At 47.7% G+C, this 23,284-nt stretch overlaps 1 protein-coding gene across 4 annotated transcripts in view; it reads left to right on the top strand.

Moving 5' to 3' along the window:
* The window catches only part of SMCHD1 (structural maintenance of chromosomes flexible hinge domain containing 1), a 95,647-nt gene that overhangs the window by 49,984 nt on the left and 22,379 nt on the right, over positions 1 to 23,284 (top strand). For all 4 annotated transcript variants that reach the window (XR_013639152.1, XM_078866931.1, XM_078866933.1 and 1 more), the window contains exons 34-37: positions 4,998 to 5,059; positions 6,361 to 6,445; positions 8,447 to 8,578; positions 9,551 to 9,721. Coding sequence is in view for 3 of the 4 variants with exons in the window: in XM_078866931.1 (XP_078723057.1) it covers positions 4,998 to 5,059; positions 6,361 to 6,445; positions 8,447 to 8,578; positions 9,551 to 9,721 (450 nt within the window). In the remaining variant the exon portion in view is untranslated. The remainder of the gene's footprint in view (positions 1 to 4,997; positions 5,060 to 6,360; positions 6,446 to 8,446; positions 8,579 to 9,550; positions 9,722 to 23,284) is intronic.

Below are 23,284 nucleotides of genomic sequence, written 5' to 3'. Positions count from 1 at the left end.
CTCTGCCCAACACGGCTTGTCGGACATTCCAGAGTAGCCTTCGTGGCCCAGGCATTCTTGACGGTAAGCGGCTAAAGTTGACGATCGCCCACTCTGCAAACAGATGCAAAGCTTTGAGTCGTCCAAATTTGCGTTTGCCTGTTTGCTCGACCATCATTGCCTGCCTGCTTAGGTTTACTGCTGTCCCCCCTCCAATATTTCTGCTCCGCCCCCACTCCACTGCTGTCAACTTTACCCACCTGACTTTGCCTTCTTATTCTCACCAGCAATCCCCATGCATGCCTTATTCTCGCCTGGTCCACCATCAATTGTCTCCTTTACCAACACCGGTCCTTGGAGATTTTGTACGAAAGCTTCTGCGGCCGTCTGGAATGCTCTTCCTTCTGATATTAGGAAACCACTGGAGTTGTTTACTTTTAAATATAGATTGAAAACTATTTTTTTAAAACTGCTTTTTGTGTTTAGTGTGTTGTCCTTCCCCTGCACCTCTGATGAGCAAGGTTGGCCATGAAGTATGCGAAAGAACTTCAACATACATGTATGAATATGGAATGAAACACGCTGAGCCCGCCAATCCAACATAGTTTACAGCTGTACGCAAGTAACAGTTATTGGACAGCAAAATCGATGCGGGAGTATAGAAGTACATTTTAAGTACATTATAATGATGTATTGTACTTTACTGATTATCCTGCCCACAACATAGCTCCACAGCCTCTTACACATGTTATGCACGGTGGTTGTCCATGCAATCACGATCCAGATTCAAATCTGCTTAGCTTCCGATATATGATGAGATCGGGCTCATTTCGAGTACTTTGGTCTTAGGTGACTCTGTACAGGTCTGGCATTAATAATAATCCATAACACGCGCCCCCTGTACCGCATGAGATACGAGGGCCGTAAAAACGAATAGCCTTTCCTTACAAACTGTGGCGTCCGCAAAGAGAGTAATTGAGGTGACACATCCCTGGAGGGTCCTCAAACAGGCAAACATCCTCTCCAGCAGAGAGAATCCCATCCTGTGTGTGCGGCCCGAGGCAAAGTGCAACATAAAACTCTTCAAGCTGCCAATGCTGGCTCACGGCTCCCCTGTCAGTCCTCCCCTTAAGGAGATGTTTGTCTCAATGGGATGTCATCATCAGCAGCAGAAACATGATCAATCGTCTGCTGAATAAAAGGCCTTATGAAGCCACTGCCATTCGTCATGATTCCGCTTTCCAACAATCCACACGTGAGCTGATTTAGAATCTCCATCTCCGCCGAGTTCCCTCCTTTTGCTGCAACTCAATCACGAGTCTCATCAACCGGACATCATTCCTTCGATCGAAGCATCGCCTCCAAACCCACTTTATTTTCTTTACAGCATGTGTGATGCCTTCAACTTACATATTTTCTCAAATCTTTATTCGATTACGTTTCTCTACTTTATATTCTCAAAAAAATTGGTGCGTCCCCCCCCTCCCTTGTCCTGCCACCCTTCATCAACATGGTGAAGTATGGTGAAATAACCCGCATGACCATGTATAACATCGACACAGGCATTTAGCTTGCCAAGCCGCACCTGGCCACCTCTGGAACGTTGAGACGTTCAACAGCGAACGCGTCTACCGCAACGTGTGAGAAACGTCAAGCGAGAGGGCTCTCTGCCTCCCTCCTACTCTCACCGCCGCTTGCTGCGCCCGTTTAGGCCTCCCGCTGTCGCAGCCCGCCGTCCGGGCCACGGCGGTGCTTCGCACATACAGAGAGGGGAGCACGCACACTTGTGTGCTGTTCCCGCAGCGATAGGATCTGACGCTGGCAGGCGCGGGCAGTTTCTGTGGCCAAAAAAACACGAAACAAATGTTGGCGGCGAGTTAGCAGCGTTGGAAAACTTGAAGAAAAACATTTCTGCAGATCTTCTTGGTTCTTTCGGTAAAGTCACGTAGAAGGGAAATAATAAAATAATAAAAATATAACATAATAAAATACAAGACCTGTTCTTCACCTGAGGACGGCTGCTTGCGTTGTGGCCGAAACGTCGTGAGAATTATATTTTATTATGTTTTAGTTTTATTATTTTATTATTTCCCTTCTACGTGACATTACCGAAAGAACCAAGAAGATGAATCCCTGCAGTCACGAAAGCTTTAAATCGAAAATTCTGCAGATTTTGCTTTTTTTGGGTATTCCTTCTCGGTGTCTGGTTCTTCGACAGGAATACGGACGAGAATAATGGTAGCTTTTGTGAAAAATTGCGTGGTGGAATTAAGAAGACGCAAATTTAGTTGTGGGTTTTTCTCATTTCTCTTTGGTGAAAACTTCACTTTTTCTATGCCATGCGGGAGTGTGCATCTCGGCTTGAAATTCTTCCCAGGCCTTACCCGGCAAGGAATTTCGAAAATTTTAAAACGTTTAAAATGTCGAGTTTATTTGGACAGCCTGCATAGCGGCCCAGGGGTCAGCACGTACGCAACTCATCCCCTGAAGCACGAAGAGGTAGCTAAGTTCCCAGTTATTTAAATTAAGTACATCAGAATCTTTATTTATCCTGGAGAAATCCAATGAGCTATGAAGCTCTTTCACAGATGTACAGTAGTCTCACAGATGTCCGATAGAGCTGAATTGATTCATGTCGACATTATTTCTATGCAGTGACTCATAGTATTACACGGTTATTCTGTGTGATGTCATTGAACGGTAAAATCACATCTGCTGAAATGTAAGGCCAATTAAGTTACTTATTTTGGGAAGGGAAATTTTAGCTTTCTATTTGCAGCTGGCCCATGCGATCAATCTCATAATAATGTCAATTCTTCTTAAAAATAGTCTCAAGACTTTTTTCGAGGGCCCTGCATATGGATGTTTGGCCATTGTCTGTTCAGGAGAATTTTGGATATTGGGAGGAAGCTGGAGCACCCGGAGAAAACCCGCGCAAACGATTGCTCGCACGGGTTCACAAACCCTCTTGCTGTACTGCCATCCCTTGAAGCTAACAATGTACAGTAATGGGCTTTTTACCGAAATAATGAGAATGATTCAAATGGGCTTCACTTTTCTTCTCTCGAAATGCAGCCACAAAAATATGAATGTTGTAAATGTCTATTTTTTATCGAGTGGATCTGAATTTTGCCTTAACTTTCGTGACTGCAGGAATTCATATTCTTGGTTCTTTCAGTAAAGTCACGTAGATAGAGAATAAAATAATAAAATAAAAATTTCATTTAAAATAAAAATCAATTGAAAAAAAGCAAAAAAATTGCTAAACAACACAATAAAAAAATTGTTGAATAAAATTTTTATAAAAATTTCTAAATTAATTTAAAATAATAAAAGCAAAAAAACCCACGACGTTTTTATCACAACAGAAGCGGTCTTCATCAGGCGGAGAGAAGTGGTTTTGACTTTCCGTTGGCGGCTGGCAGCCCGGCGCGACATCGCGTGATTGAGGTTATCCTCGCTCCGTCGCAGTGAATTAGCATGTTCGTTATTGCTGCTATTAGACGTGTGTCGACCACGATTGTTTTTTAATAGCACCGCTCAAAAGCTAGCCCCGGGAAATGTCTGCGGATTATTTAAGGTTTTTAATTTGAGTTATATTGCTAATTGTGAAGGTTTTGGGACAATTTGCAGGCGCCGATGATTCAGGAAACCACACGGAACTAACCGAGTTTGTGCCGTACTCTAGATTTTTACTTGTGTGCACTTTAAGATACTTCCGGCACCATCATGGGTGTTGTATTTCTCCCGTCACTGAGGAGCGTGGGTTTTTCTCCAGATAATCTTGCCTTTTTCCCCATGAGCAAAATCACAACATGTGAAGGAATTGGCCTGAAATCCGGAATGGGGCGGATCCTCCTGAAAAGACGAGTTTGTCTCGTGAATTTAGTGAGGCTCCTAGGACAAACAACGGAACTCTTTAATTGTTGCAAGGTTTCGTCGATACGATGCCGCCGCAGTGTTGCTGTGTATGTTCGCACGGGTTTGCTGCGTCGCTGTCATGTGTTTCTAGGTTGTAATGCACGTTGTTCGATGTGATGTTTTATTGTTTTTGTTCTGATTTATGTTTGCTTTGTTGATGCCCTTTATTTTATTTGTTTAGCTTTCGTCATTTCGGTAACCTCCCCCCCCCCCCAAAGTCACGCTTTCAAATGAGTCAATATACTAATCTCTTGAGTTCTTACCTGGTTAAACAAAATAAACGTGGAACTTGTCCGACGTCTCGCTCCACGTGCTGAGAGGAAAACGTCAGACGTCACGCGTCGTAACCAGAAAACGCTTTCGTCATTTCGGTAACCTCCCCCCCCCCCCTCCCAAAGTCACGCTTTCAAATGAGACTATATACTGATCTCTTGAGTTCTTACCTGGTTAAACAAAATAAACGTGGAACTTGTCCGACGTCTCGCTCCACGTGCTGAGAGGAAAACGTCAGACGTCACGCGTCGTAACCAGAAAACGCATCGAAGAGCTATTGTGCTGTCGTCACCAAACTAATCTCACTGTCGGTCCCCTCGAACGATACTATCTTGTTTCCATAGGATGAGAAACTTTATTTGGCTCGATTTGGCCTGATCTTACCCCAGAACTCGAGTTGAAGAACAACTTGAAGTGGTAGAAATAAAGAAATCACAATTTCCATTATTTGCTGAGCTACTCAACTGATCACATGAAATATTTCAGAGTTTGCTGCATATTATTGATCATCCCTCCTCCAGTTTTCATGTGGCTTTCACAACCCCGGGTGCAAATTAAAAAATTCCACATCCAACATCTTTCATTGGCATGTTTGGTGGTGTATTTCTGCTCAACCCACAGGGAATTCTGGCCCACTCAGCTGGTTTGAATACAGTTAAGGATTTAATGAATTAATCTCACTATAACTCACCGAGTATGACTAACAAAATAGATGAGCAAACCAAAACACTTTCATATATCTGGTTTGAATAAAGTTAACGAACGGATGAATGAGTCCTCGGGCAATCACCTGGTTTGAGTAACGCTAATGAATTGCGTTGCAGAGCATCACATTCCAGTGCAACATGCCCCAAGCGGGAGACAAGGAAGGACATTTCTACTTCCGGTGAGTGACTGCCTAACAACCAACAATTCTACACCATACCCGTTGCTGTTGAAACTTTTTAAAACCCATACTTCACCACGATGGGCGGTCCCGGTTGGTGCAAGGGTTTCATTACTTGAGATATTTATTCCCATCATGTTGGGCATTACACCTTCGTGGAATTTTTCACAACAACCGTTTGACCGTGTGGGCATGCGCGCGTGGACCTGTTTTCCATAAGCGGGGAGTGTTCGCGCCGCACTGTTAACCCGGTGGACCCGAGTTCGATTCCCGCTCATGGCCAACATGGGTGACAAATATCCGAACCGGTCATGGACCTCTCCTTGAGTCGACTCAGCCTTTAATGAGTACCTGGTACGATTTGTCAACATTCGTTATTGGGGAGACAAAGGCTGTAGGCCACCCACCCCCTCGTGTGCAGTGCTGGCCTAAATAGATGCTCTAATAGCACTTGCCGCAACAGTCTGTTAAGGCCGTATGGGGGAATCTTTGTCTTCGTCATTTATGTTTTATACAGTACTAGCTTTATTACCCGGCCGCCTTTGTCTCCCCAATGGTGATGTTCACACACCACACCAGTTACTCGTTTGAGGCTGAGTCGACCTAGGGGAGGCCCAGGACCGGTTTAAATAATCATCACCGGTGGTGGCCGTGAGTGGGAATCTAACTCGTGTCACCGGGTTCGTAGCGCAGTGTAGCGCTAACCACTACACTACCGCTCCCCCCACACACACACACACGCAGACACACAGATACAAACACACAGACAGCACGCTAACCACTACACTACCGCTCCCCCCACACACACGTGCGTGCGTCCATAGGTACACATACACGTGCTTGCTGCAGACACTCAACTTCAGGGTGCGTACGGCAGTAAACGACTAAAATAATAAACCAATGCTGCGCGAAGAACGCCTTAGACCTGCAACACATTTGTATTTCACTTTACCCGCGGAGGGTTTGGGGGTGGCGTGACATCAGCAGGCACACTCCGTTACGCTTCCGCATACGGGTCACATGACATGTGACGTCACAGCAGCTCACTTGCCGTGTAAAATATATGCATTATTGCGCCCCCCCCCTTCCCCCCATGGTGTACAGTCTGGAAAGTACCCACATGGCAAATTTAAAGTTAGTTGCATGTCAGGGAGTACGCTAAACATTTTGAACAGACAAACATATTCACAAATTTCCCTTTTATATATAGATACAACATAGACCCCCACACTTGCACATGCATGCACACATGCACATTGAGCATTGATCGGTGTGTGTGTGTGCGGACCGGTCTCTCGCAGGAATAAAGTTCTGCCGGAAGTCACTGGGATGTACAACATTGAGTTCATATACACCCACGATAAGACAATGCTGAAGGGAATGCTGGTGAGTGGCAGTCTAACACCAGATGTGCATCTCTATACAGCAGCAGACTGTAATGCTGCAAAGTAGGCATGTGATGAGTCTCTCCCCCTTGCGATTTGACGAATTTCCGTGGCTCTTGGTCGTGATTTGTTTGGACAATTGAGAATTTGTTTTCATTTGTGGGGAATTTAGCAGCTTCTAGTGACAGTAGAGGTCATGTGAACCCATTACTTACAAGGTATATGATTCTGAAACGGTCCATTCTCCAACGCTCGATGGGGCAGAACTGAAGCGCAGTGGTTTGCACAATGCTCTACGAAACACCAGCGGCCTGAGATTGATTTTCCCTACCACCTTCGCCAATCCATTTTGACCAAGCGTATATTATAAATCATGATTCGATTAATTGTTTTGTTTGGATGAGGAGGCCTTCATCCAGCAGTGGATTAACAAAGGGCTGTAAGTGGTCGGGAATCAAGTCTGTGTGCTAACATGTGTTACCGCACGCCCATCTCGTCGTAGCTTTGTGATGTTTGTAATACGTATCGATTTCAACCAGTGAATCATCCCACTGGGGATAATGGTCGAAAATAAGTACCACTTTGTGGGGACGTCAACAACAGTTTACCTACGGTTAGACGAACCCCCACCATCGGAATGTGGAATTTCCACCACTGACTTATGGCTGTAATATTCTTAGGTTTTTTCGGTAAAGTCACGTAGGTAAAAAATTTAAATTAATAAAAGTAAAATAAAATAAAATCACGACGTTTTGGAGGCAACACAAGCTTCCGTCTTCAGGTGGAATAGTCACAGCACGATAGCAGTATCAAGTGAGAGAAATTCCAAGAACACAGTATTTGTATATATACTGGTTGAGGGTGGGAGGAGCCAATGTAGGCCCTGAATATTATTTTTGTGTGACGGAAGCTTGTGTTGCCTCCGAAACGTTGTGATTTTATTTTATTTTTATTTTACTTTTATTAATTTTTATTTTTTACCTACGTGACTTAACCGAAAAAAACCTAAGAATATGAATCCTTGCAGTCACGAAAGCTTCAAATCTAGAATTATGGCTGTAAACTGCAGATTAGCACCGCCTCAATGCTCATTTGAAAAGTAGGGGGTCCTTAGTTGTGATCTATAAAACAATAGAGGAACAAGGGAAAGGAAAAAAATTTACCCGTAAAAGCAAAGTTTTTCACTATAAATCCTTTATATGCGTGGCGGCTAGAGTCCTCTTGTCCTCTGGCTTGAGATGGCTGCCACCTATGGGTCAGATGATTGTCTGCCACCATTAAGCAATTGGTAATTATTTATTTATTTATTTTCTCCTAAACAGTGTAAAATTTTGGAAAAAAATTTTCACGAAAATTAATTGTCACGCACAACGAGTCTGTGTGCAAAATGTCAGCTCGATTGGATCCACGGGAAGTGGGTTAAAAAACGACCGAAAGATTTGCACGGTCGTAAACAAGCAAGCAAGCAAGTGAACTTAATATAAAGGATTTAAAAAGAGAGAAATTGGCAGAGATGGAAAAGAGACTTGCAAAGTGAGGGGCTGTGAAGACAATGTAACCGTAATTTGACAAACATCCCAATGCTCAAAAATTACCAGCAAATCACTCGATTTGGAATCACACACACACACACAGCAGCAGCATCGCCCCCCTGCTGCGAAAACTTGGCAGGACTTTCCTGAAAAAGTGTCTTGAGACTCGGCAAAGCTTTTCCGGGTGAAACAAGCGCGGGCAGATAATTGGTTTTTTACCCTTCTATCTGGCAACAAAACTGACACCTTTTTACAAGGAGTCATGTTTGCATAGACCGTCTATTCAAACATGACTCCTTGTAAAAAGGTGTCAGTTTTGTTGCCAGATAGAAGGGTAAAAAACCAATTATCATATTTTTACTGGCAAATGAGGTTCCCATAGTGTAAGCGTGGTCAGGCCAGCCAGACAGGGCACTTGCGTTCCTTGACCGCGTCCCGCTCTCTCTTGGCCACGCGCGTGCCCAATTCAGGTCACGCTGGAGGTGAAGCCGGGGCCGCCCGAGCGACTGCAGCCGGACGTGACACCGGCCACGCTCACCGTGTCCAACTCGCGCTCGCTCGACAGCCGCACGCTCCTGCGCGCCGTCACGCTGCGGCTCACGGTGAGCGTCCCGGCGCTTCCTGCGTTCTCGTGGCACCCACCGGCAGGCCGATGTGGCTCATACCCATTAGGGCGTCCACCCAGCAAACCATTCCCGGTGGTTATTGGCTCGATCAGGAGTCAGCAACAGAAGTAGCAAAAAGAGCTTGTCTTCTTGGTTCTTTCGGTAAAGTCACGTAGAAGGGAAATAATAAAATAATAAAAATAAAACATAATAAAATAATTCTCACGACGTTTCAGCCACAACGCAAGCAACCGTCCTCAGGTGAAGAACAGGTCTGTCGGGGAGACAGCGTCTGAATGAAACACCACCACGCTTGGAGCGTATATTTAAGCTGGGTTGGAAGGGGGGAAGGGCGCCTTGACGAAACGTCGTGAGAATTATTTTATTATGTTTTATTTTTATTCTTTTATTATTTCCCTTCTACGTGACTTTACCGAAAGAACCAAGAAGATGAATCCCTGCCGTCACGAAAGCTTTAAATCGAAAAAGAGCTTGCTTTTTTTTATTCGGTACAAAACTCTATGCATGTGAATAAATACATGCATTCCGTCATGAAGCAGTCGGTAAAGAGTCTCGGATTGTGGACCCCTGGGCTACATTACAGATGCACTGCGGCCCAGTATCTGCTCATCCTACCAGTTATCTAAGAGAGCGAATGGAGGTCGCTTTGGCTAACATCTCAATGCAGGGGAACAGCCCCACTCTGAAAGTTGGGCGTATCCTACTAGCGAATAGTTCTTGGTGGTTATTAATTAGATCACAGATAGAAGCCGCAAAGTGCTTGGATGGGCGACCGTCATGCACAACTGCTGGGCCTGTTTAGTGGACTGCAGACGGCAGTGCGGTAAATCCATTGGTCTATTGTACTTCTATGCTCCCACACGCTGTTGACTCTACCTTCGCCAACCAGCAGTGGATTAAGAAAGGGGACATCACCCGTGTGCGATAACACGGCATGTCGCGTCGCAGGACCAGTTTGGGAACCCGACCGGTTGCGACTTGGACGGAGAGGTGGAGGTGACCATCGAGGGGAGTGAGGAGAAGACGGAGGAGAAGACAGAGGGGGAAGAGCGGCCGCTCTTCATTGGACATAAACCCTCGGTCCAAGTCCCACTCACCGCCGGCGTCGCCAAAATTCAGGTGAGCGGCAGAGGTGTGGCACCTTCCGATTAGCACGGTTTGCTACGTATGGTGTGAAAGAAGTTCTACATGCACACATGGCCGAGCGGCTCCGAGGTAAGTGCCAAGTCGCCACCGCTGAGCACTGTAAGCTCAATGGCAGGTTTGAGCCGCCTGTGATGAAACCTGGTTTTAATTTGTCGCGAGTCGATGGTCTCAGCCTGGTTAACAGTGATTACACGAATAAATTGTGTTAAAATAAATTCTGCAATTAATTTGGCTACGTTCCAGCTCTGAGAGTTAACAGTATGGCGTGGGAGAGGCCTTCATCCAGTGCTGTTTGTGGCAGGGTGGGTGAAATATAGCTGCCCCCTACTATGTGAACCAGAGGTAAATATAAGGGATCTTACGAGGAAGCTCGGTAATAAGACCAAGGGATTGTACTGCTGTGCGAGAGATACACATCGATTCTCCGTCTCATAGCAGCATGGCTCTTAGAGCACAGTCGTGATAACATTTTCAGAAAGTATTTTTTTAAAACCTGCATGAATAAATATAGAATAGACACTGGGCATGGTATTGTTTTTTCTGTTGGAGATGGCTGGACAGTACAGAGGCCAATATTGCGTCACAGCACAGAGCTGTCAACACCAAGATTCTGGATTCAAATCTGCATTTCTCTTGTGTTTAAAATGAATGTTTGACTTCATGTGGAAGGAAGCCGGAGTACACGGAGAGAAAACCCACCACCCATACGAGGGGGTGACACTCAAAACTTCGCACGGATGAATTTCTTAATATAGTCTTTTACAGCTACCCTCTTCGCCATGCGTGGTCATTTCTCATGCAAGTCCTAACCAGACTCAACTCCGCTTAGCTTCAGAGATCGAATGCCATTGGACCTGACTTCCGGATTTGCGTGGTGATTTACGATGCTCTCTCTGCCGATCGATCCAGGACACCTGTGAAAACGAATGTAGTCCGTATCACAGTGTTGTTCCTGGCCAAATATTCTCATTAAATTAATATTACCAAGGCTCACCGCTGTGCGCGGCAGAACGGATGTCAAGGACCATGGGGGAATCATTCTCGAACGTGGGCATCTTTGTGTGCCAGGGCCGGTAGCTCAAATAGTGAGCTTGAAATTACCCGCAACTCGGTCGTAAAATAAAACACGTCCCGACTAGGGTTTCCCAGACCCCTCCCCCCTCTCTTTCCAAACAAATCACGACTCGCACCTGGTTAAATAAAGGACATTGAATTTAATTAATGCACACACACACACGTGCATGCGCACGAAACAGAAATACTGCTCGTGGCTACACCAAATCCTCCGTGACTAATCTTCGTAGACAGCCACTAATTTTTAGGTGCTTTTATGCCACTTAGGGTGTTGGCTTGTGCTCATAATTCTGACAGAAATGTAGCATGTCGTTAAGCTTTACGAGCCGTCGTTAAGCGGTCTTTAACGAGCGAGCGTGCCGATCGGCCCTCTTCCTGCTGCTTCTGCAGCCGCCATCGTGGTGGCCTGCACTATTGCGGTGTATGCGCTGCGGCTGACGCTGTGCGGTGGTCTACATCCCCCTTTCGCGTCCACACCGGGAGGATCCCGTGCTAGCGACATGACGATGGGCAACTGAACAGAGAGAGGACGCGCACAGTGTTGTCAGCTGTGCACATATACACTTGAATACAATGACAAAGATCCTCGCGTAGCCTAAACAGACTTGGGGGCAAGTGCTGTTATTCAGCACCTACAAAAGCCTCCACGACACACAAGGGGGTGGGTGGCTAGCATCATGCCTGGCCGCCTTTGTCCACAGTGGTGATGTTTACACACTACGGCAGGTACTTATTTGAGGCCGAGTCAACCTAGGGGAATGCCCAGGACCAGTTGAAATTATCGTCATTGGTGTTGTTACGTAGCGCAGTGCTCGTGAGTGCTGCACCACCACTCCCCACACATGAACACACACGCACATATATATTTACACGAGCATATACAGTGTACACAATCGTGTGTACACAAAGATAAGCACTTAAACATTCACACATGAACATTCATATATGTGCACACGAACGTACACACACGTGAATATATGCGCACATGCACATACTCGCACATACACAAAGTTCCTCCTTTTCATTCTCATAAGCGATTGGGGCAGACTCGCATGCATTGTGCGCGTGTGTCAAATACACACACGTCCACATACACGCACAAAGGCACAGCTCTCCCTGTTTATCCTCACAGAATATTGGGACAGACCCACGCACATTCACACAGCGCACATGCTCACGCACGCAATGCGACTCGCTGCTCCGGTTCATCAGCTGTGCAGATGAGTGAGTGGATTGCTCTGTGCCTTCCTCGCGGAACAGAGTCCCGCCGAGTTGGGGCTCGGCCGAATCCCGAGAAGAAAAAAGCGAATCCGCACGAGCGATGTTGTATTGTTTTCCTCGTTTCGTCAGAGGCCGGCGCCGAGACGGTTAAACTGGGCCACGCTTGGGGAACACGGTTTCATCTCGGGTTGCTGCGCCGATTCGCAGCCTAGCGTCTAGGCGGTGTCGGCCCAGTGCGTCTCAGACGAATGTAGCAAGCGGCCTTATCTCCCCTGAGCCCCACTCCCTCAGTAGAGAGGACAATAATTCACCCCCCCCCACCCCGTGAAGATTATGGGGTCGTAATTCGTTTCAACAATCAGTTGCTTTTTTCTGTTTTTGTTTGCAGTGTTTTTATTCACTCCATGAGCCTAAGTGTAACATTAACATGTCACATGCATATAATAATAATATACATAATAATTTACAGTCTTTCGTCAGTCAACTGCTGGATGAAGCCCTCGCCATTCCACTTTGGTCATTGGAGGTTGTTTGACCAAATTTCACCTTGCGACTCAACGGCGTGGGTTTAAGAAGCGACAGAATACCAGGACCAGTTTATACTGGTAGGAACCTCCTGGTTACACCAGCCCACAGGGGATTATTGTGTCCGTCCGTCGTGCATCCAAAAATGGGAGGGGTGGGGCTGGGTGGAGAATGGAGGGTGGGGAGGGGCAGGGTGGGGAGGGGCTGGGAGGGGAGGGGAGGGGTGGGAGGGGTGGGGCTGGGTTGGGTGGGGCTGGTCACCCCGTGATGCCCTTATAAAACTCAACGTTTAACCTACTCACGCCGGCTTGTGCCCGCCCTCACAGTCGGCCATATTTGCGGAATACACCACGCCGCCGTTGACCCTGGCCATTGACCGATCAACCCAACGTTCCTACCAGCTCCCTCCGCAGGAATGTGTTGTATCGCTCGCCGCTGATCTTAGACGTGGAGGCTGGGAATCGAAACCTAGGTCGCCGGGTTCATGGGCCAGTGTACTAACCACTGCACCACTCTCCACCATTGCAGATGTTGTTATCCTCGATGTTTATGTCAAAGTCAAGGTGTCACTTTACTCAAATGAGCAGTGATGATCCCAAGGCAGTGGTAAAAATTCCACGTTTCCTTTGACTTTGGGCCAGATGGCAGAGCCAACTAGAATGATGGTATGTGGTACTATAATTGAAAGGAAAAAAAACCCCTCACATACGCACACTCGTACGATATATATTCACGTTAATATTTATTCCCCTATTAAAGACGCGCGAGCATGAAGTATGCATACAAGTGGTCGTTCCGTTCTGTAAGTAGGTGCTCGAGTAAAAAAACAAAAGTGCTGCTCGGAGCTTGTTATCAATGCCGATCAGAAAACAAAAACCAACACGGCCCCAAGACACAATGCACAGCAGCCAAGGCGTTGCACGGGCAGTGTCACTCTTGACAAATTACTTCCCGAGTGCTTTGTGAGCCAGCGGTCGAGCATTTGGCAGTGGTGGCGATGGTGATGCTGGTGGTTGTCGTGGCGGTGGTGATTGTGGTATTCGGGTTCGTGGTGACGGTGTTTGTGGTTTTTGTTGTTGTTCACAGCCACGGCAATGTCACCCGACTGTGAACGGATTGCTCGAAGCTGCCAGACTGTGATATTTTCTTCACAATCGGCTGTTGTGAAATGTGATTCAGAAAAAAAACTACTTTTTGAACAACGTCTGTTCTTTTTTGGACCCCGCTGTAGCAATCGGGCGCTTTTGGGCCCTTCGGCTCCAGAGTTTTTTTGGCGGTGTTTACCCCCCAAAAACCTGGCAGCCCTGCCTGCGTCATGCCGCAGGAGCAGCAACATTTCTTAACGCTCCATCGGAACGTCCCGATTTAACCCAAATGTCATCCGCTCGGTGCCGAAGCCAGGGCTCCCGAGGGGGGCCTCCGACGCTGGCCCTGTGTGCACGCGGGTGATTGCGATCACGACTTGTTGATGTCGTGTTGTTATTATGGCCTTTGGCCATGGGTCATTTTCAGATTAAGGTTTTGGGCAGTGACACTGGCTGGCACACAGTGACCTACCCCTGCCGTGTAGTAACGTTGGGTCTTTAATAAGTGTGTAATACGTTTGTAGCTTTTTTTTTTGTGGCCGAAACGTCGTGAGAATTGTTTCATTTTATTATGTTTTATTTTTATTATTTTATTACTTCCCTTCTACGTGACTTTACCGAAAAAAAACCAAGAAGACGTTTGTAGCTATCATCTCACTCGACTCCCCTCCCCTCCACTGACTCCTACCTCTCCTCTCATCTCTTTATGCTCCCCATAACACTCTTCTCATCTTTCTCTACTCTCCTTAGTGCACTCTCTGCTCCAGCAACCAAAGCTTTCTATCCATGCCCTCGATCAACCTTTTACTGAGTAGGAGGGCTACTAATTATCTTCTGCTACCTCCAGAGTCTGGAATTATTTTTCCCCAGCCAGGTGGTGGTGATGATGAGCTATGTACAAACGGCCTAGGTTAAAAAAATGTGGCTGAAACCCTGTTCTAATCTTCGTGGGGTTTTAGAAATGTCTAAACTCTCTTCCAATTACTTTTTTTTGTTGACAGTTGGAATTAATTTTGTAAATTTTTTAAAGCCCTTGTGGGGGAGTTGGTGCGGGTGGCAGGACAGAGAGACTTAAACCATGACATTTCACACGCATTGTTAACTACCTCGCTTGGTATACAGGAGGTTGTGTATATTTGGAGTATGCATGTTATCCCCTGTTGTTGCGTGGATTTTTCTCCGGGTCCTCCGGTTTTTCCCTCCACATTTAGAAACGTGTTCAAATTGTCTGCCTGCTATAAATTTCCACATGATAAGCCACTTCGAGCTATTATTTGTGGCCAGGTCGCTTCTGAAGAAGAGCTCTTTTGCTCAGTGGGCCTTAATTGGTGAAAAAAATAATAGTTTAGATTGACGAACAGGTGCCCTTTAGTTATAATGAGTGAAGAGCGCGTAGAGGGCAGTGGTCTCTCTATTAAATGAGACATGGGTTGCATGAGCTCCTCAACCCCGCCCAATGAAGACAGCGCTCGGTTACTGCTGTGTCTCGGGGCAGCCGAGGCTGCGCAGGGAAAATGCGAACCACGATGACCCACATACTAATCCACGCCTCGCTGGAAAGCGGAAATGGCCCGCGGAGTGAAAGTGGGATTGTTAACGGTGCCGGGGCCGGGCTCTGGATGGGAGGGAGGGATGGTGCGCACGCATTTTTAGTTGATGAAGACGCGTGCTCTTAGATGTAGGCAGTCACGAGTCGAATGCTACGGAGCTGTTTGATGTGGATAATTGAATTCCCAGTGTTTGGCATGGGCAAATGTCACGTGACCGGGCGTGTGTGTGTGTATTCACAGGCTTTTAAGTTTGTGTATACGTGTGTGTATGTGGACAGGCCACTGCTTGAGTAGCGGTCCTGTGGTTAGCGTACTGCACTCCTATCCAAGCGATCTGGATTCGATTCCTTGCCACAGCTAGCATCAGTGGTGGTCCTAGCCCTAGGTCAACTTGACTTTCAACGAGTAACTGGTGCAGTGTGTAATGATCATTAATTGGCCGGGCGCGGTGCTGGCCACCACAAATACTCATGCCATGTCGGCAGCCTTCATAGGTGATCGTTAACTCTACTTTCCCAAACAGCTTTTGGACAGGCCACCCCAAAAGAAGTGGTGGTGCAGTGGTTAGCACACTGCTCTTGCATCCTATCCCATCGACCTGGGTTTGAATCCTGACTACAGACAATATAAGGGGCGAGTGGTTATGAAATTGCCCGCGTCTTCACAACCGATTCCGACTTAAATGTGTATGTAACTGGTTGTCGTATATAAACATTAGAAACTGGATGGGAGTGGTGTGGGCCACGCTATCCCCTCGGGTGCTATAGCAGCCTGAAGCACTTGCCTCAACCACCTGTATGACTGCATGGCTGTTTGTGTTGTGTGTGTCAACTGTTGTATATGCAGGTGTGTTGTTATATTTGTGTGTGCATGCGATATTGTGTGTGTGTGGATTGTGTGGTCGTGTGCGTGTGTGAGTGTGTTGGGCAGAGCACCATGCGTGCACGTGCATTTGCGTAAGTGTGCCCGTGCGTGTGTCTCATTCCGTCCGTGTGTCAGTGTGCTCGACTTGCTAAGTTCATCTTTGTTTCTTTAGCTCGTGTTCGTGTGTTTGTATGGATGTGTGCGCATGCATGTTTTCAATTTTTGCAGTTCAGATTCGTTTTTTTAGCTCCTAATCATTTGCGTCCTGTGCAAGTTTGTGTGTGTGTGAATGCATAAGTGCGTGCGTACATTCAGCTTACTTACGTTCATATTCATTTATTTAGTTCATCTTCATAATTGCGTCCCGTGCAAGTCCTCGTTCATGCATGTGTGCTTCAGTCTTTATTTTTGTGTGTGTGAGAATGTGGGGAGTGGGAGTGAACCCGGCAATACGGGTTCGATTCCCGCTCACAGTCAACACCAGTGACGATTATTCGAATCGGTCCTGGGTCTCCCCTAGGTCGACTCAGCCTTAGATGAGTATGGTGCCTTACCGGCCGCCATCGGTACTCGCTAACAACACTTGCCCCAACAGTCTGTTAAGGCTATACGGGGTTCTTTGTCTTTGATCTTCGTGTGAGAATGAATGCTCGTGAGTGTGAATGTTCGCGTGTGCGCGTGTGTGTGCCTGCGTGCCACTGCAGCTGCACTAGTTGTTAGGAAATTCCAAGTGCAGATGGGCGTGCGGTGAGTACGTCCAGCCGCGCGCAGTTTTGTGGATCGAATCCAAAAGTGCCCCACAACTTGTGTGTGTGTTTTTTTTAATCTCCTCGCTTATTTCCTGACCATGCAATGGAGTAATCACATTTACTCTGCCATATTGGTTCCGGGGGGTTTTTCAGAGAAAGCTAAAGGGAAACTATAAATACAGCCGCGCTTGCGTGTGCGCTCTTAAATTAAGACAGAAACAATGAGCCCCCGCCTACCCAGACCTGCTCGCTCACTCGCTTGCACACACACACACAGCAACGGGCATGGCGTTTCCCCCCGAATGTGGACTCTAAATGGAAAAATAATATGCATTTATTTGCCTGCACTCGGTTAAGCAAAAGTGGAAGAGGCTGGGTGATTTAGAGGGTGCGTGCTTATGTCAGGGCATTGAGCCAGCACCTTTAGAGGTGACCTGGATTCAAGCCCTCGGCTGTGATGTCTCAGGAGGCTGATGCTGATTGGTCCTCAGAACACAAAGTCAGTACTTCCAAAGACCTTGGTTGGAGCCCCATGAGCGGCTGTTTTTTTGTGTGTGTGTCCAATCACGGAGCATTTTTGTATTTTTTTCATGCTTCTTTGTTTTGCAATCTACAATCAGGGCGAGTTTTCCCATCTGGGATGACATGGCCTAAGTGTATCGTTACAGTCGCCAACTCTTGCAAGCAATGACGTCCACAATGCAATTACAATACAATTTAGATTTTTGTTAAGCTTCTAAATACGACCGCATTTGCAACATGCTCTTCAAAAACAGGCATTTTTTGTTCTTTATAGGGAGAGAGGGGGAGGCAATCAGTCATAGGCAGAGGATGAAAGGGAAGCTCACGAGCCTGCGCTTGAACAGGGGCAGGCACTGGCGGAACCAGTGTCGGGGTGGGGTGGCACGTGCCCCCCCAATGATCCGATCGAAATTAATCGGCATTTTGCGACTGCCACTGTGTAGCATATTATTACGTGCCAGGGACTCTATGAGATGATAGGACAATAATCTGAATCCATAATTGGCAATAAGTAACGGCAAAGCGGTTATAAGTGACTCACAGAATTGTGCGCAGTTGCATATACAGTGCACGACTTCCCTGAAGGCATTCACCTTCAGCGAGCGTGATGCCGATCACACACGGTTCGAATTCGACCCTCGATCGATGGCTCCGCCATCGCCGCACACGCGTCGAATAAAAAGCAAGGGACAAGTCCTTGCCTACTAACAACTCCGATCATTTTTCATTGCTGGAGGGGTTGCCCCCCCCTACCTGAAAATCCTGGCTCCGCCATTGGGGGCAGGCAGTCGACAGCACGGATGTATTGATTCATCAATCTCCATCTGTTCTTATGCTCGCGATCGATTAAAATCCATTCTTACATTTGGTACGGCACGTGTTGAACTGCGCACATGAAACTCAATGAAATCCGCATTCATTGTTCACGTCATGATGGGTTTACATGACCCCCTGCCGCTGCCACCACAGCCGCCACCGCATTCACCGCAATGGGGGGAAAAACGTTCCTTGACTATTGGTTCGAATCGCCATCTATGGTTTACGACCCATGAATCATGACGGTTCATTCAATCTCAAATGATCACTAGCCCCCAGTCCCTTGACATCCACTACCCGGCTGATGGCTCACTTAGCCGTCGCGTTTAACCGCACACACGGGCCGCGAGGCTGCTGCTCGGGAGCCGGAAACGTTGTTCCGCTTCGCTTGAGCCATGTCAGTGCGGGTAGTCCACGCGCCGCTTGTGCCCATCCATCCCCCTCCCGTGGTGCCCCGGCCTAATGACGAGGTGGTTGAGGGGCGCCGTGCTGGCGGCTCTGCTCGTGACCTCCTCCCCCCGCCCGGTTCTCAGCCTCGCGAATCAGCTGTTTGCGGTTGAAGCTGTGAAAGTCCTGCGATGCTCCGAATCCATCGCCATGTCTTCCTCCTGCGCCCTCTTCTTTTTTTTTAAATCCTTTATATTAAGTTCACTTGCTTGCTTGCTTGCGCGCTTACGACTGTGCAAATCTTTCGGTCGTTTTTTAACCCACTTCCCGTGATCCAATCGAGCTGACATTTTGCACACAGACTCGTTGTGTGTGACAATTTATTTTCTTGAAATTTTTTTCCAAAATTTTACACTTTTTAGGAAAAAATAAATTAGATTTCATTACCAATTGCTTAATGGTGGCAGGCAATCATCTGACCCATAGGTGGCAGCCATCTCAAGCCAGAGGACGAGAGGACTCTAGCCGCCACGCATATAAAGGATTTATAGTGAAAAACTTTGTTTTTACGGGTTAATTTTTTTTCAAGTCCTGTGACAATCGGTGGATCAGGCCGGAGTCCATGTCTTGGAGATTCGCCAAGCGGAATCGCTTGGAGTCGAGTTTGTCTTTGCTGCAAGCAAGCAGTTGCAAAAATGTTCGCATCTAAGCGAATTCGGTTGCATGCAACCAAGTTGCGCGACCGATCGCCCTGGTGTGGACCCAGATTTATCCGCTGGCTTTCGGATGGTTCGCTGAATCTGTTGATGTGACCAAAGAACTGCGGTTTTGTTTAATGGTGGATATTAAGTCGTTCTTTCTGTCCCGGTTGGTCAGTAATTGCGATTGTCCGAGTTCGTTGGTTGCGTGCGCTGTCCGTTAGATCTGTGGTAACTTCCAAAAGTCTTTAATATCACAACCAGGTCAGGGAAAAGTCATGCATACAATGCTCCTTTTTGCTTTGGTTTGTGCCTCCCAGTATTTTGCAACCTCTTGGTCAATTTGACCGATAGATTTTATGTTTTTTTATTGGGTAAATCCCTAAAGGTAACACAATGTTCTCCTAAAGTTTGGACAAATTATATGGTGATGCTGCTGCTGCTGCGTTGGACAAGGACAGTTTAGAAAAAAATCTCAACGTTTGTGTCAACACCACTGCCTTAAAAGAAAAAAAATAGGCAAAGTTTTGGGCAATTTCCTTTCTAAATAGCACGTGTACTAAATGTGATTTACTTTTAAGGCAGTGCTATTGACATGTTTTGTGTTATTATTCTGGAGTTTGGTTCATATTGGATCGGATTTACGAGAACTACAGTGCCTACCAGAATATGAATGGGCAAACTGAGTTAACTCGTGAATGCTTTCAACCTTAGTTTGAAATTGGTAAAAAGAATGGGGGCCACTTGCGTTCTGAACAAATTCCACAGCAAAGTTCACCGCGTCTGTAATGTGGAGGAAGCACTGGTGACTTGACAATCGCACGTCCTGCGATGGCGATTGACTGTCGCGGAAAGATTCCTCCCGTCGCCGGGAATCTCCCAAAACCGTTTGAAATGACCAACGCTCACCCGAAAGTGACCTGGACGTGACCTAAAATGTGCGAAAGTGACTTCTGGTGAACTGGAAGGGACTTGAAATGCCAGTGGGGAAGGCCGGCGGGGGGACTTGGGTGTCAATTGCTTAAGGACCCTGAACACCGGGAAACACGGCGCCGGCTGAGATTTGCGGCCGGAAGCGTGCTTTCTTGCTGCGCTGCAAAGTGGAGAGGTGTGGAGCACGTGGAAATGGCGGAGTTGACGGGTGGTTGCACACGCAGTGGGGAGGCGCCTGCTGAAAGCGAAAGTTATTTAGAAACATTATTTATTTATTTTTCACAGACGCCCAATAGTGCTTCCTCTCTTCATGTTCGTCAAGTCGTCGTCACTGCTGGTGACTCGTTCCACCCTTGGTAGTTGTACTGCACTTCTTATTTTGTATGACGGGAGAAGCTTCCAATGGGACGTCTAGTTTGGCGATCCACTCGGTGGCTTCCTGACTTGCTAAGTCGATAAATGAAGCACAGATCTGAGTGGGTAGGTTAATGCGATACGTTCCACGCTCTGGGACTTGGAGGTCACATCACCCATCTTCCCCTTGTGAAGCAGGTGGCCGCATCCCCCTTGTCCTGTGCGAATTTGGTTGAGTGCTGTCCACTGTCTTCAAGGGAGGTCGAAGCCAGGGACCTCTGCTTTTCGTTCAGTGGTGAGGTGTTGGTTCTTTATGTTGCATGCGTCCCATGATTCCGTCCGTCTGTACTGCACTCGGGTCTGATAAATTGAAACCAAAGCAGTTTAACACGCAGCCGCTATATCTGCCACTTTCAGGCAAATTCTACTCATAGAATCGTCCGTCTCCCATGACCGGGATGGGAGTCGGATTTAATTACCAACATAATTCAGGAAACCTGCGCAACAAGCAGTCCTATAAAAACAGCTGTGCGCGGCAATGGATATTCGCTTCCAGATGCAAACACAGGCAGCGTGTGTGCATGTCGGTGTTCTTACTCGAATGCGGAGTCCTGAAGCACGAACTTAGATTTGGCCATTTGATTTGTGGCCTCACCAAAATTAATATTACCGCCATATTTACTATTTATGGCGCAGCTCCTGCCACAGACGTCGTAATTCTCTCTGTGGATGTCCTGTTGCCTTGCGGCTGCCAATATCAACAGCAATTGATATGTTTTTCTCACTGCTCCTCAAATCCTGAACTTGCGCGTACATCTCAGTGTGTGTGTGTGCTAGGGTGCACGTGTGTCATGTGTATGTCTATTTCCGAGCATGTCTGGCGCGGTGGGTTGAGTGCCCAGCTCGCAATCGGGTTACGAGTTCAAATCCCGGTCGAGCGCATCGATCGCCCAGTGGTTGCTAAAACACATGTACCATTTTGTGAGAAGCCAACCAGAGCTGCTGTTTGTACGGATGGTCCTGCTCTCTCCACAGGAATGTGGAAATCCCACTGCTGATGTTTGTGGCAATTGTGTGTTGGGGCAGTGGTGCTGTGGTTAGCTTTGCTGTTCCCTGAAAATTGCTTGAAATGGACATCGGCCCCTCCCGTAGGTTGACTCAACATAAAATGAGCACCCAGTGCATACATAAACATCAGCACTGGAGAGATGAAAGCGGTGTGCTGGCGTTAATATATGCTCGCCAACAGCACCTGCCCTAATAGTCTTATGCAGGCTACATGGAAGGTCTTTGTTTTGCAATGTCTAGTGGGCACGCAAGCACGTGCGTGAATGCCTGCGCAACACGTTTGGTTGTTTCCCTAGCCTGTTTGCACATCCCTCCATAGCCTCGCCCCTCTGCGCCGTCAAAAGACGTTGGGGAAGCGAGCGAGAGGCGTTTTTCCTCTTCCCATGGTCGCATCCACCCATGCCACGTTTGATTTGGCTCTGGCCGTCGCCCCCCTACCCCCTCAACATCTCCTACCCCGTCGCTTCCTCTACCAAAGCCTCCTCTCCCACTACCATCCACCAACCCTTTCCTCCATCCGCTCTTCTCTAAGCTCACAACCACCCGCCCTTCCTCCACACGCCCATAACCCCCCCCCCCATCAATCCTCCCCCCCCCCGCCCCTGTCTTTTTCTTTCTTCACGTCACGCCAATGCCTCTCGCCAAACCAAACGGCGTGGTTGCCAAGCCAAACGTCGGCCGGCGATTGAGACGCACATCGGCGGTCGGCGAGGCCGCCGCGTGGCCCGAGCCGTTTCCCGTGAACAATGATGATCGATTCTCCGCCATCGTGGGGCACAGGCGGCGGCGCGGACGGCCGCTCGCGGCGCCGTGCTTTTGTTAGTGGCAGCGAGTAGCGGATTACGGCGTCGGTGACGACAGTCGGGGGGGGCGGGGGGGCTGGGATTGAGAATAAAAAAGCAAAAGCCCCGTGATGGCCGTGAGAGCCGCTGCTGCAGCCATAGCTGGTTTATTTTTGTTGATTACAGAGAGATTAAAAGTGAGACGTTTTGGCTGTCGCCTGAATTGTCAGCGTAGCTGGTTTGCGACGGTGCCAGCCTTGTTGCGATTTGCAAGCGCGCAAGTTCAAATCTCACTCTGGGTTCAATTTACTGACCGACATTGTGATCGTTGCCCCTTGTACATGTACAGCGATTTTGTTCGTCCACTGCTGGATGAGGCTCCCCCCCCCCCCCCCCCCACCTGCATCTCTTATGCTGTGTGGGTTGTGGGGGTTATTTTGATCATACTTCATGCGGGTTGCTGAAGGCGACGGAGCGTAAATGAGGCCAAGTACAAGTACATTTCAAAAATGGAAATCAGCATGGGTGCAAGGGCGTAGATAGTTTGTTGGAATGCAAGACCGTGAGGGATGATAATGGCTTGGGGGGGGAGGCCTTCATTCAGGTGCGAGATATATCATGGCTGATGATCGTCATAATCATTGTGTTGCAGCCCCAATAGGCTTGTGTAGCGAGTCTACCGGGCGCCGTTAACGGCGAACGGCAATGCCTACAAACCGTGGGGCGTCCGTTGAAAACAAATTGAATTGGCATGGCAGAGAGGCTTGTTAAGCAAGCGCACATCCTCTGTGGCTGTGGGGGACGTGAGCAGCTTTATGTCTGTGTGTCTAAGCTGTGAACATGATTGATTGGTTAATAAAACCGCGCCCCCCCCGACCACCCCCACCTTTGTCACCTCTCCAGGTGCA

The sequence above is a fragment of the Lampetra fluviatilis genome, chromosome 23, assembly GCF_964198595.1.
Source record: "Lampetra fluviatilis chromosome 23, kcLamFluv1.1, whole genome shotgun sequence".
In the NCBI taxonomy this organism is placed as follows: domain Eukaryota; kingdom Metazoa; phylum Chordata; class Hyperoartia; order Petromyzontiformes; family Petromyzontidae; genus Lampetra; species Lampetra fluviatilis.
This window is presented reverse-complemented; position numbering and strand designations above follow the sequence as displayed.